Genomic DNA, 14,259 nt, shown 5'->3' on the forward strand with positions numbered 1-14,259 from the left:
CATAGTCTCCATAGCAACAATGCTTGAAAGGCTCTGTCTCTGCATTCAAAAATCTTCTTCTAAGCGAGTGACTCAAAGGACGGCCCTTACCAAAATAATTTTACGTTAATATCGGCGATATAACGAGAACTTGGCGTAGAAGGTGTTGATCAGGAGAGACCAAGTTATGATATCACATTCAGCATCACCATCCTAAATATCAACTGCCTTACGCCAGGAATACAAATTAACAATAGTTTTCCAAGTATTGCTCGAGAAAAATCCCACGACTGCCTTTATGGTACCAGAAATTCCTGTGCTACCGGAGATTAATGACTCCGGTTATCTTCATGGAGCATACAGTTCTTATTTGTAGTACAGCTAGAAGAAATACAAGTGTTAAAAAGAAACTCATCAGGAGGTGTGCTTCTCGAGCTTTTGGCTTTATGAGGCTTCATTAAAAGCCTATTGTCCTCTGCTGGTACCTACTAACTTCATACCCACATCACAGCCTGCCAGCAGCCGAGAGGCGGACTAAGGCTTTCCAAGCAGGCCGTGAATGCTGCCGAGGGAAATGTCAAGCACTTTTCTGAGAGACTGTTTTAGCTTCATGGCCTAGAGAGAAATGCTCTCCTTGATACTGACTTTATTTGGATTTGCGTTTGAAGCCATTATGGCAGAGATTGTAAAAATTAGCACTGACAACTACCCAGAAACTCTGCTCAGGTATGATACGTGGTATTGGAGGAAGTGGGGAGGAGGAGAGAGAGCACAAGAGAATGAAGCCAGGTCCAAATGGCGTTTGAGTACATACTGGCTTCTGGCATTAAATGCTTACCGTGGGAGCTAATAAAAAGTAAACCATTTCCTGGAGTTCTAACTCTCTTCCCTTTCATGGCTTGCTTCCTTGAAGAGGCCAACAACTCAAAACCAGCTGAGGAGAGAGAAGAAGAGAACTCAAACTCTCGTGTAAGTGCAACTACATTTTAGTGGACAAATCAGATCCCTTTTATGATATAAAATGGATCAGTCAGCTGAGCCTCTGAACAAGGAGCGGACCTTCCCAAGCCTTCTCCAGGGACTGGAACTCTGTGGATCCTGGATACACTGGCCCTGGGGATGACTTTTCTCTAGACTGCCTAGGGACAGAGCCAAGTAGAGCTAGAAGCTTGGGGGTGGTGGGTGGGGGTGTCACTGAGGGATGTGGAGGAGGGGGAGTTCCTCCGGGAATAAGCGCCAGTGGCCTAATGTAACTATAGTATCTACTAAAATGAATAGAGAAAGTACAATCTTATATTCTCCCCAAATTCATTTTTTTTTTTTTGTCCTCAGGCAATAGTCTGTATGAGACTCTTGCGTGCTGGCAGTATCTAAACAAAATCTAAACCTGACTTTTAGGCAGACAGCTAGGACCCTATTAATGGCAATGTTGAGGTTTCTCAGCCGTGAAGCTTCTACATCTTACTACATTCCAAATGATATTCAGTCATCACCAGGAAGCGATTGCTTTGAATTCGTGAGCAAGAGGTAAAGAAAAAGAATGGAAACGGGATCAGGGGTCTAGCTCAAGTTCTGTCCCTCATTTGATCTTATATTTCCAAAGACTCCTGTTCATCCTCTCTTCCCTTCGTTCAAGAAGTATCCTGAAGCTCTTACTCTGAGTGCAGCAGCACAGCAGGCTTTGAACTTGGATCTCTCTCAACACAAAGGAAAACGGGCTGGGAAAAACTGAAATCATGCTTCCCCAGCTATTTTAGTTCCTGAGCATGCCCACGCTCACCTTCTCCAGACCACTATCACCAGCATATAACAACTAATAGCACTTTTAGTCTGGTTACTGTGCAGGACTTACTGATCTGACCTTAATTCACTTAGCGCTTGCAACACGCCCGCAAGGCATCACTACTCGTATCAACCCATTTCATAGATAAGCAAACTGATCTAGGAAGCAAAGTTGCAGGATTGTACAACTCCAAGAGAGTTCACTCCCATTGGATTCCATGAGCATGAGTGGTCTATGGCACTCCCTGGCATTGTGTGACCCTGTGGACCTGCGGGCTTTCAGTAAGCAGAACCCAAACCTATTTGACTTTGCTGTGTCTTTTTACTGCTTTTCTCACACTGGCACAGGGACATCTGCACGTGACAGGAAATTGGGAAAGAACATGGTGGACTCTCGGTGTTAATCACAAGATCATTCTGGAATATTCCTTCCATGTATCCCCTCTACATCCTGAAATTATTTTTTTTCTTTTCCATTCTCCACAAAGCCCTAAGTGGTAGACTAAGGCAGGGCGAGGAGCAGCATCAGAGCTGACAGAGAAAATAAAACAGGTGGCTGGGGAGGTCCTGAACTTACCTCTTCCCCGGGCACAAGTCTATGTTCACATATGCAGCTATTTCCTCTGAAAACAAGTCGAACAGTTGCTTCACATGACAAATGAGAATAGAGCCAAGTGGAGGCAGGCAGGAGAGGCTGACACACAGTCCCGCCCAAATCCCCGCTCCTGACGTGGCAACACACAATTGAGAAACACTCAGAACCTCAGGTTCTTCCTGATGAGCGAGGGGTCTGTATCCCCACAAATGCAACCGCAACTTTTAAGACTTACGTCAGAGGGATGAGCCCCCAGAATACCTGGCTGTGAAAACGTAGAGACATCGCGCCTACTACCCAGTGGAGGAAAGGGATGGAAGCAGCTGCCTCAGGGTCTGGCTTCCAGTCAGCGTGAATGTAGGTGCTGAGACCCTTTGCACATCCTCAACTACCTTCAAGACTGGGAGAGGTGGCAGTTTCTTTCATCTGATGCATAGAAATCAATTCAGAGAGTCCGGCAAAGTGAGGAAACAGAGGAATATGTTCCAAATAAAACAATGAAATGAAACCTCAGAAAAAAAGCCTTAATGAAATGGAGATAAGAAAATAAAGCAGAAGAGCCAAGTGAGTCTCTTCTTCCCCCTTTCCCTCCATGTGACTTTGCTTTGACTAATGAACATCATCAGTTTATCCCACAGAAGCAGCCTGAGGCATCTTTCTGGACCCCTCTGCTCCAAAAAGCATCTTCGATGTGGTCACAGGGCCCCCTTTACCCTTGATTTCTTGTGACTTATGATCTAGTAGGCAGATATCCAGTTGGGCAGAACCCAATTGCTTTTATGGTAGAAGTGGATGTGGAATGGTGAGGGGATAAGGAGGAGGCATAACTTGGCTTTCTGTGGAACCCATCAGTTCCCGGGATGAGAGAAACTTCCTCACAACTTGCATGAGAGCGTTTGAAAGCGGTGAAGGTAGACGGATGTTCTCACTGAACACCTTAAGCCAGAGGGGAGAAGCTTGCTCTTCACTACCTCCAAACGCATGCTCCAGTGTGTCTCGTGGCTTTTATTTTGTGTCTCTGGACTTTTGCTTGGGTTGGCTTCCTTGCTCACGTTATCTTTCCCCCTCTCTTCTTTTAGGCATCTTCCACTTTAAGGCAACTCCCTCCATTCCACATATTACTGGCCGGCAACGTGCTTTTCCTAGGAGCTCTCCTAGCTACCTGTGCTTCTCCGCATCTGTTCGTGTGTCTGTCTTCTCCTACAGCTTGCGGGCTAATTCATCTCTATTTTGTTGCTAGTGGACTGTCTGGCCTTTAGCAGACAGTCATGCACGGAGTAAAGGTTTAGGGGTGCAAGTAAGTTGAAAGCTAACCTTATTAGGAAGCCCTAGTCCAGCCTTGTGACTAGCCGTCTCCAGGCATGTCACTTCTCTATTCATGGTTTCTGGCTGTGCAGGCACAATCTGCCTGAGGACTGACACCAGGCTCCGCTATTACCCAAAGACTATTTAATGATTTAACAATAACTAGCCTATATGGACAACCATGCCTCAGGCTCTGTTCTAAGCACATCGCCTATGTTAATCACTCAAGTCTCACAATTCTGTAAGGTAATCATCCCTCTTGTACAGGTAGGAGACTGAGACAGGTGAAATGACTCACCCAGGACACACAACATGCAGAAAACATGGCTTCTAAATCCATGCTCCCCACCGCTGTGCCTCTTGCCGACCGAGACTGAGATGGCCGAGCGCTGATGACCTCAGGTTGGCTCTGAGTATTAAAGGCGGTCTCAGGTCACAGGAAGGGATACATGCTCCATTTTACTCGTTCCTTTATCTGTCATCCCAGGATGGAATCACACTCCCCCTTTTCACCTTACGCAGCTCTACACACCATCGCAGCACACACACCACCACCACCTCTGCACTAAGTGTTTTGCCCTTTTCTGAACGGACAGGGCTCCAACTGTGAGTGGGCTGGTGAGCGATGCAGGACCCCAGCAATGGGGCAGTCCTGATGAAATGCAGAGTAGCTTGGGCTAGAAGCAAGGGGGCACATAAATTCATGCAGCCTGCAAAGGACAGAGCCCAAGGGTTGATTTTCTTTCCACAGCAAATCTCTCAAGGGATGAATGTTTCCTTTAAGCTCTTTGGTGGGTGGGAAAAGTAGATCCTTTTAGAAGAAACTTATTTGCGATGCTGGAAAATAATGTGGTCTTCTTCTAGGATTAGTGAATTTCGGCTGGAGCCACAGACTGACCTCTGTTGAGATCTAAATTCAGTGCACAGTAAGGACAAAGTAAAGAGGAAGAACTTATCAAGAAAGCTTTTCAATGTATTTTCAGATGAGAGGTCATAATGTTAAATAAGACAATTACCAAGAGAAACCCATGTAGTTATCTCGAAAGACACGAAGATTTTCCCATGAAGACCCAAAGTGTGCAGGGCTTGAAAATCAATTGAGCACACATATTTTTAAAGAACTGTGTGGGGATTCTGAACATCTATTCATATTTTCACATGCGGATATTTCTATCCACACAGAATAGGGGAAAAGAGAAGATATTTATGGTTATCAGAGCAAGGATTTAGACTGAAATATCAATATGTTCCATATTCAAGAGATACAGGACTCGGAACAAGACTTTGTGGGGGGGGGGGGGCGGGGGAAGACAGGGTTTTCTCTTTAGATGCCTCTATGAAGGGAAGATGCATCTTATAATTTAGGAGTTCAGCTCAGAGGTGAAGTGATTGACTGAAATCATAATAAGCTATATCTATTCTTGAAAATTATTCTCTTAATCTGTTATGATTGTGACCAAAATGGCCAGAAACAGGAGTCAGAAGGCATACTCCCCAAAAAAGCTTTTAAAAAAAAAACAAAACTAAGATTTGACTTGCCTACGTGAAAATATAAAATATTCAATTGGCCAAACATTGGATCTGAGTGAAGTTTTTTTCCCTTCCTTTTTTTTAATAGTTTATTTTGAGAGAGAGCAAGCAGGAGAGGAGCAGAGAGAGAAGGAGACAGCAAATCCCAAGCAGGTTCCACACTGTCAGCGCAGAGCCTGACGTGGGGCTCGAACTCACAAACCGTGAGACCATAACCTGAGCCGAAATCAAGAGTCAGAGGCTTAACCAACTGAGCCACCCAGGTGCCCCCAATTTTCCCCCTTCCTATCACAGCTCCCTCCTCCTAAGTGTTGCAATTTGGGTGAATTCAGTACTCCTCGATTTTCACTTTTAGTAAGGGGAGAGAGTTGGTGTGTGAAACGTCTATTTTACTAATGTCTTACACAATATTAAAATTCCGAAGTAAAATAGTGAGGTGAAAGATATTTTTTTTAACTCTGAGCAGAACAGATACAAATATGTCTGAAGAACAAACTGAAAACATCTCCTGGTTTATTTTCTTACAGAGAGACCCTGAAGACAGGATGTGCTATGTTCCTTGGTGGAAAAGCACACACAGGCAGCAAGGTCTGCCCAGAGAGTTTCTGTCCCAGAAGAACCGCAGGGCAGAAGCCCTTCTATGGGGTAGTCATTGTTCTTGCTCTGGGGCCCCCGAGTTGACACAGGGCCAACTGGGAGAAGCTGGGTGCTACTGGAGCGTCTCTATTTACATCAAAATGGACTGGCTAGGGCTCCACCTCGGGGCTGTGTTGAAGGATGAGGCTGAACCGTGGCTTGGAAAACAACCGGCTTTAGGACCAAGAAAGTGAGTCTGCAAAGCACGTGGTCCTAAGTGTCCAGATTGTGTCCACAGCAGAGTGGTTGCCGGGTTGGAGCAAGCCCCCAGAGGGGACATGTTGGTGGCAGGGTGACGTAAGAGCACGCCAGGAGGACCCGCCCCAGGACTCCCCACAGAGAAGTTAGCCCCCGTGAACATTCGCCAAGACAGGGACTTTCCCACATCCTCCTCTGCCTTGGGGGGCATTCGCCATAGTCACCTGCTGTGGCTGTGAAAGTCTGCCCATCATGAATATCACTCGTGCCATCCACATTGCTTCTTCTAGATCTTAAGCAAGGCATTTCAAACACCAGATGGTCCAGCAGAAAATGCCATATGGGATTTTACTTGAGAGTCCTGACAACTTTGCAAATATTTCTGCTCCTTGTTCAGGTTAATTTCTCCTCCAGAAACCAGAAATTGGGTGTGATAAGCGAACGATGATACAAACAGGGCTGCTTTCAATAATTTAATTGGGCTCCTGCCCCGAAACTGAACTTTCGTGAAATATTATTACTCTTACAGCAATTTAGACACATTCACACAAACATCAGGAAACAGGAACAAAATCTCCACCAAAGTCCAGTGTTGTGTTTTGTTTGGAAAAATGATGACAATGTAATTAGAGGTAAACAATGTTCTCTTCAGCGCCGGTTCCCGTCTCCCCGTCCTGTCTGGTCAGTGTCCGGAGATTTAGCTTTGCTTCTCCCAAACATGTCTGCAGCTGAGAGCCGTGTGGATGTGAGTCACGGGTGGGTGGAAACTCAGCCTGAGAGAGGTCCAAATCTGCAACAGACAGACGGCACAGGTCAGGAGGATCCGCTTGAGGCCTCCAAGGCAGGTGATACTATAACCCAGAGCTCCCTAAGCGTGGGAAATGCAGTGCCCATATAGTCTGCCACCGAGAGAACGGCGGAGTCCAAGGAGAAAGGAACAAAATGCAGTCAAATCAAATGATTTAATCAACAGATCGACAAGACGAGGTTGGTTGTGTGTTCAAATGTCTCCCATGGCTAAGAGTAACCTTGACAAAAATAATCCTAAGGGAGTGTCCAATGAATAAAGACTTGTCACCATTTGTGGGCAGATGAAACACCACTACTGCACAACAAGGGTGCCCACTTATTTTTAAAAACAGGTTCAAGGAGCGCCTGGGTGGCTCAGTCGGTTACACGTCCGACTTCAGTTCAGGTCATGATCTCGTAATTCGTGAGTTCGAGCCCCGCGTCAGGCTCTATGCTGGCAACTCAGAATCTGGAGCCTGCTTCAGATTCTGTGACTCCGCCCTCTCTCTGCCCCATCCCTGCTCACACTCTGTCTCGGTCTCTGTCAAAAATAACCATTAAAAATTTTTTATTAAAAAAAAAACCAGGTTCAAGGTCTTAGAAATACAGTATCTACTCTAGCTATGTGCAATGAACCCTATTTGCATCTGCACAGCCCCTTCCCTCAGCATATCTCAAAGGCAAGAACTGACTTCAAGCCTCAAATAATATAGCTGGGATTTTATCGATGTGGGGAAGGGAGAAAGGAGGTGAAGGATGGAGACCCTCCAGCCTCACAATTATGCAAATCTAATTAACACTATACCAACCACTTAGCAAGAGTAGCCAGACTCCTAGAGAAAACTGTTCCAATATCAGATACGGCTGGATTCTTTTTTCTGGTTACCTAGTAACAGCAGGGCATAGTCTATTTTCCCTTTCTCTGGTAAAAACCCTCTAATATATAGTTTAAGGGAAGGCAAAGAGGGGTTCCTATTTGAAAAAAAAGAAAGGCTCTTGCTGCAAACCATTTTCTCTTCCCTTGTTCTAATGACCACCCTTCCTAAGGCTCACTTATATGGCAAGATTACAGATAGCCGGCCTCAGAGCAAAAGGCGGAGAAGGCATGGAAACCCAGGTAGAAAGACGCATAGGCTTGAAGCCCACCTGCTCCTTCTTCAGTCATCAGCAAGAGGTCATTATAAACATGGCCACATTTTACTCAAAGACTCTATTATTTAGATGGATACACATAACTGGTAGCATTCTAATGATAAAGGTGCTTGTGACTTCTGCCCTCCTGACAAGGAGCTCTAGCTGGTAGAGAAGGCAGGAAGCGAGGCCCGGCAGGAAGAGTAAAATGTCCCCACACTGTTCCATCTTTAGGGATGTGGCACACTTGGCTATGTCTTCGTTCATCACTTCTTCCAGGAAGAGGCAGGCCCACTGGAAGAGGGGCGGCCAGAGCCCCAGGAAAGAAACACAAGTCACCTGGAGAAGCTGACGTGTGCCTGTGAAGCTGAGGGGGACCCCGGGCAGAGGGGAGGGAAAGAAGAGGAAGGCTGTACTCTACAGCTCTACTAAAAGCTTAGGCCTGCCCAGACTCTAGATGCCAGGGGGGCACAAAGAAGAAAATCCATTTACATTTGGGTGACTTGATGTTACTAACTGATTCCAAATCCTGTACCTCAAATACTCGGACTCACTAACTGCTGAACATGTAACTAGTGACGATGGTTCTAACCACCCACCCCCCATATACACAAAGCGTGCCTTCTGGGCACAAGACCTTTCCCAGATCTACTACCACAGTCATGACTCTTTAAGTCCCAAAATGTTGTAACCCACAATTTACAGTTGGGGAAACTGAAGCTCAAGGCTACTTAAATTCCTTGCCCAACATCACACAATTAAGAATTAATCTAGATTTGAATTCAGCAGACCATCGCTACTTGCTCATCCGATCAAGAGTCTCAGGATTCCAGTTTCTTATGAAAATGGAAACGGCTTGACCATCTTTGCTACAGTAAGATACTCTGAATGTTTAATACTTATCCTCCCTAAGTACCATATTTCCAAGAATCACTCAGCAAAAAATTAAGAACAAGAAAGACATTCCAAGCTCCGAAAAACTGATACATAATATAATAATGATTATTATAAAATTGGGACCCTCCCTCATTTAATCAGGTAAACACCACAAACCGCCCCACCCCCGCAATGGTTTTTCTATTAGGGCAACACAGATCAACCTAGAATGCTCTCTGCTATTTTATCACACGTGGAGACAAATTAAGCTTGTCTGTCTGTTGTCACAACATGCATTCACGCTTTCAACTCCTTTCCCCAGCCATTGAAGCAATAAAGCCATTTAACCTCTAAAACCAAATATTCCCAGTTATACTACTCATGTTTAACATTACACAAGCTAACACACATATGTACACCCCTCACAACTTCCATCTAGCACATGCTGGTAGATTAAACAAAGCTCATGTAAGCCACTACAGTGCTGCCTCCTAGCCAATAGAAGGTCCAGCCAGGGTACCAAAAATACCACATGGAGAATAAACAACCGTCCACTGAATGAGGTGGTTGGGAGGTGATTGCTGACAAATGTGACAGTGCCAGGCACAATGGAAGCCCTTAATCCATGTATGTTTCCTTCCTCTGGGGCTGTGAGACACGTAGCAAAGAATCCAAAACGCTGGTGGTGAGTCTAGGCATCTGGGAAGTCCTCTTAATGGGTTTCAAGACAACTTATTCAAGAACCAAATGTATATCACAATTCCTTTATGTCAAACTGTAGGCTCTAGTTCAGGGAGATAAAGATTCAAGAATAAATGGGTGGGCGGGGGGAGTTAGTTTTTAATTGGTGTGTGTGTATGTGTGTGTGTGAGGGAGTATAGAGATTTAAAGAGAACATTTTCAGATAGAGTAAAAATACAGAAGAACATCTCCAGGTGAGAAATAGCTTGCTGGACCCTAATGTGACAGGCTCATGTTGGTACCCTACATGTATTAATGGAGGCTGTTGTGGATGTATGTCACCTGAAGGTGAACTCAATTTCCTTCTCCATGTTTCTCCTTGGTTTCCACCTGAACTATTTAGGCAAGGTCAGACAACCCATCTTTGAAATTAGAAACCGTTCCATGATTTCTGATTTTATTATTCCATTTCGACCCTGAGAGAATGCCAGCACAGCAACTGTATACTTCTCAAGGTCAGCCACCTTTCCCCACACTTTCTACCCTAGAGAATAGGATCATTATATGGAATCTTAAACTGAGAAAAAACATTTGTTAAAATAAAACCTCACTGGTCCTGAAAGCAGAATTCTTGAGGAAGAAAAATCATCCAGTTTTGTGATCAAAATCCCTATAAACTGCTGAACATAAAAATAGGATGCCTGTTTTTTTTTAAGCAAAGAAATATTAATTTAATAGAATCCTAATTTGTCAACTATAAAGCAAATGCTATTATAATGAAACAAGACTTCAGGCTACAGGAAACCTTTCCATCTAGTGTCTCTATACAACTTTCCCTCTTTCCCTAAACAAAGTAGAGAAATAAAATCTTGATGCAGGGTTTTTTTTTACTTAACCAAAGATTTTCACACCCTACAACTTCACCCTTAACAAGAAATTGCCTGAGGTCCACTGTGGGGTCTAAGTCGGTCTGCTAATGAAGTTTAAAGAATTCCAAGTACCCAAATTTTGGAGGGGGGGCCAAAAAGCACCCATGGTACCAAGGGACATGCACTGCACCACATACTGATAGCCACAGACGGTTGCCTAAATCTCCATATTTTTAGCCCTTAGTTGCAACCTGTTGGTTGACATTTACATCTATCATTTTCACACTTCTCACCTGCTGTTGGAATTTCAGACAATCAGGGACGAGAATCTGGAGTGTAGGATGATTCACAGCTACAGAAATCAGCTCCTGAAAAGCTGACATTAGCAGGAAGCTAAATCAGGCCTCCTTCCATCGGCTAACCATCATTATTCTTTTGAGCCAACAAGATACTTGGTTCTTTTCTATAAACTCAAGGTGTAACATGCAGCCATGTGCCATATTAACAATGAACGAAGCGCCTCCTAAACTGAGAGTTTAACTCTCCTAAACTGAGAGTTGAATGCAGTCTGTAAACCACAAGGTAAAATGTAACCTTGGGCAAGTCGTTTCTCGTCTTTGGGCTTCAGTTCATGAAGGAAGGGACTGAAATCACCTTCCTGGCTTCTCAAACTTCTACTATATGAGAATTTATACATTTGGATTTTGGCTCAGTGATTCACCAAATAATATTCTGAGGGAGTAACAAATGAATGGGTTTTTAAACTGTTTTATGCTCAAGAAATGCAAATTTACTATCTTAAGCTGCATCTAAGATAATGTTTTTAAGGTAATTTCCAGACCTATGCCCCACCCCTCTACCTGCATTCTTCTCAACAACACCTATCTGACTGAGCCCACGTAGAGTTCTCCAAATGCCAGTATTTGGAAAGCTACCTATTGAGAAGCTCATGTTCACAGTCAAAACCTGCATATAATCTTGCCTTCAAAGAACAGCAAATTTAAGAGTAACTTATCATGAAGAAAAAGCTTGTGATAAGTCAACAAAGGTGGTCTATCATGTTTAAATAATTAGTATATTTATCTTTTCTGGATTTTCTGAAGAGAAAAGCATTTTAAATTATGATAATTTTAAAGCTTTAAATTTAAAAGCACCAGTGTAACTTTCATCATGAATATCAACTGTGGACGTCTAGAATTTAACTCAACATGTGGCCAATGGCCAGGTACCCAGCAGTCCCGTGCTACAAAAAGCACATGGAGTCTACTGTCGGGATCCTTGATGATGCCTTGCTCAGCCCTCTGTGTCTCATCCCATTCCATTCCTCCAAACAGAACTCACAAAACAGAGCTTCGTGTCTTCTGGGTATTGGCTCTGTTCTTGTTTTTTTTAATGAAGTGTTCTGACTTGTGCTTCTTATTACTACATCCCTTGTGCATGTTCCTAAAATCAAAATTCACACTTTCCTAGAATAACTCCACCTCAAAACATTTTTGAGTAATGTTCCCAGTCTGCAAAATAAGTTGTATTCCCTATTTAATGATTGATTCATGCTTATACTGTGAAACATTTAAAAAATCGTTTCCTGATGGCATTACTGGCAATCACTATTTTTTCTTAGGAGCATTAATGCACAGCGTTTTTCTTCTAATGGAAAACATTTATTGTACAGAACTTGAGATATCTTTAGAGCAAACGAAAGTTGGTCTACGTCCCTAATTTTCCTTGACTCCATTTTTCATAGTGAGCCACAAATAGGATGTGAGCCTCTGGCATGATAATGAACCTGGCATTGGTATCTGAAACCAACGATCTCCACTAGTGTTATGATTCCTTTACTACTCCTCATCTAGAGTAGTGCACCTGAACTAAAATAACAGAAATGTGATCGGGGGGGGGGGACGCGGGGGGGGGGCGCGGGGGGGGGGGGCGGTATATGTATGTGTGTGCCTATGGTGTGCATGAAGAAACTTGTGACATATAAAAGCAAACTGTGATAATTTTTTCACTTGTAACTGTTATAGCTGGACTTTATCTTCTTATCAGTAATTAACATATTTGAATCACCTGTGAGTTATGTAGGTAACTGACAAGAAAACAAATCAAGCAATCAATACAATGAAAATGAGATTAACGCAAGACATGGTATGACAGACCAGGTCTGTTACAGGCACTTTGATTTGCTCTCGCTCTCCTTTCTCCCCATAAGGTGCCAAGGTTAAGGACTCGTGACCTTAACATTAGCAAGCCCCATGGGAGGATGAGGCAAGTGCCTCTGCCTCCCTCTCTTCTTTAGGATGTGTTTTAAAGTGTTTCTCTAAACGAGAGACTATTAGGTATTAATGATCAAAGAATACAGTGGTCAAGTAAGCCGATGAAACTCTGGGTAACTCAAGTTTCTTAGCAGATTCCTCAGACCTTTAGGTCTGAGGCCTATAGGCACACTTGCATTATAAGTCTCTGAGGGGGAAGAATAGTATGTGGCATTCTCCAAACTTAGGGAGACTTTTCTTACAGTGTGCTTGGCATGCTCCATGTAATGTATTTGGGGAACCAGTACAGTAGATAAAGATAAATCTAATATACACTAAGAAAGAAACAATAGATGACCAAGATGTGAGAACAGATCAGGGGCAAGAAGTTGAAAATAAGTGAGGTTTTCCAATTTAGAAACTCTTAACCCTGTACACAAAGTCCTATGGTGGATGCGGCAATTATCATCAATGGCTGTTCATGTTATTAGGAGAAAAGCAGAGGGAGAGCTTAGTAATAGGTGGATCAAGCTGACAATATTTGAATCCACAGATCCAATATAATATCATACAAAGATAAACAGACATGGTCAGCCTCATGATAGGATGCAACATGAAACATAACGTGGACACTATAGGAAATATACAACACAATCCAGGAAGATTCTTCATGTCAAAAAAGCCTCTATCTAGTCAAACATCAAACACCTATTCTAACTATCCACTTTACAGGAAATACAGGGGAAGAAAAATATGTTAAATAACACTATAGGAAAACAAGCAGCAAAATTCAGAATGTAGGACATTTTAAAAAATGATTATTTTCCAGGAAATAAATGTCTTGTCAAAACACAAACAACATTGTCTTTTCAAAAAATTATAAGCCTTTAAAAAAAAGGGAGGGGCAGGGGGATTTAGATTAATTGAGATTTAAGAGATATACAAACCAAATACAATATATGAAATTATTTGGATCAAACAAACTAAGGGGGAAAAATCGAGACAGAAATTCAAGTACTGACAGTAGGATTTCAAGTATAAATTTAAAAAATTTAGGTGTAATAAAGATATTGTGGTTATGTATTTTAAAAAAAAACACTTCCTGCCTTTTAAAGAAAGATACTCAAGTATTTTGGGATGAAATCATAGGCTATCCTGGATTTGCTTTAAGATAACCCAGTGTAAGAGAGAGAAAAGAGCACTGGTGAATCGGGACTGGCTTGTTTGTGTGTTGGTCATCATTAAAGCTGAGAATTCATTAAACAATTCTACTCTCGTATACATTTGAAATGTTCCATGGTCTACTTTTTTTAAATTGCATAGCCTTACATACATTTGGACTATAAAATTATAAAGGGTTCTCTGTTATTCCAACAATGTAGCTTCTATACATGTGATGTAAATGGGACACTGTGGCCATAAATTAGGGGCTTCCTCTGGATGCTGAATGTGTTTAGATCCATTTTAATCCAACTGTATGACAGTTATTGGTTAAGTGTGTGTGTATGGGCTTATATCTATTTAGAAAGATAGACAATTTGTATCGATCTGTTTCATAAAATAAATGAGGTTCATTTGAGTTTATAACTACCTATAAGAAACGATACAGATTCAGACATGGTCCTTTGCTTTTTGC

The 14,259-nt window shown here is 42.8% G+C and overlaps 1 protein-coding gene across 4 annotated transcripts in view; it reads right to left on the reverse strand.

Moving 5' to 3' along the window:
- Nucleotides 1-5,661: 5,661 nt before the first annotated feature.
- Nucleotides 5,662-14,259, reverse strand: part of ARHGEF28 (Rho guanine nucleotide exchange factor 28) — a 304,052-nt gene continuing 295,454 nt past the window's right edge. For all 4 annotated transcript variants that reach the window (XM_039242075.1, XM_039242076.1, XM_039242078.1 and 1 more), the window contains one exon: nucleotides 5,662-6,815. In XM_039242075.1, the coding sequence (XP_039098006.1) occupies nucleotides 6,652-6,815 (164 nt within the window). In that variant the 3' untranslated portion in view covers nucleotides 5,662-6,651. The remainder of the gene's footprint in view (nucleotides 6,816-14,259) is intronic.

This window comes from Hyaena hyaena, unplaced genomic scaffold, assembly GCF_003009895.1.
Source record: "Hyaena hyaena isolate Hyena2069 unplaced genomic scaffold, ASM300989v1 scaffold_205, whole genome shotgun sequence".
Lineage (NCBI taxonomy): Eukaryota > Metazoa > Chordata > Mammalia > Carnivora > Hyaenidae > Hyaena > Hyaena hyaena.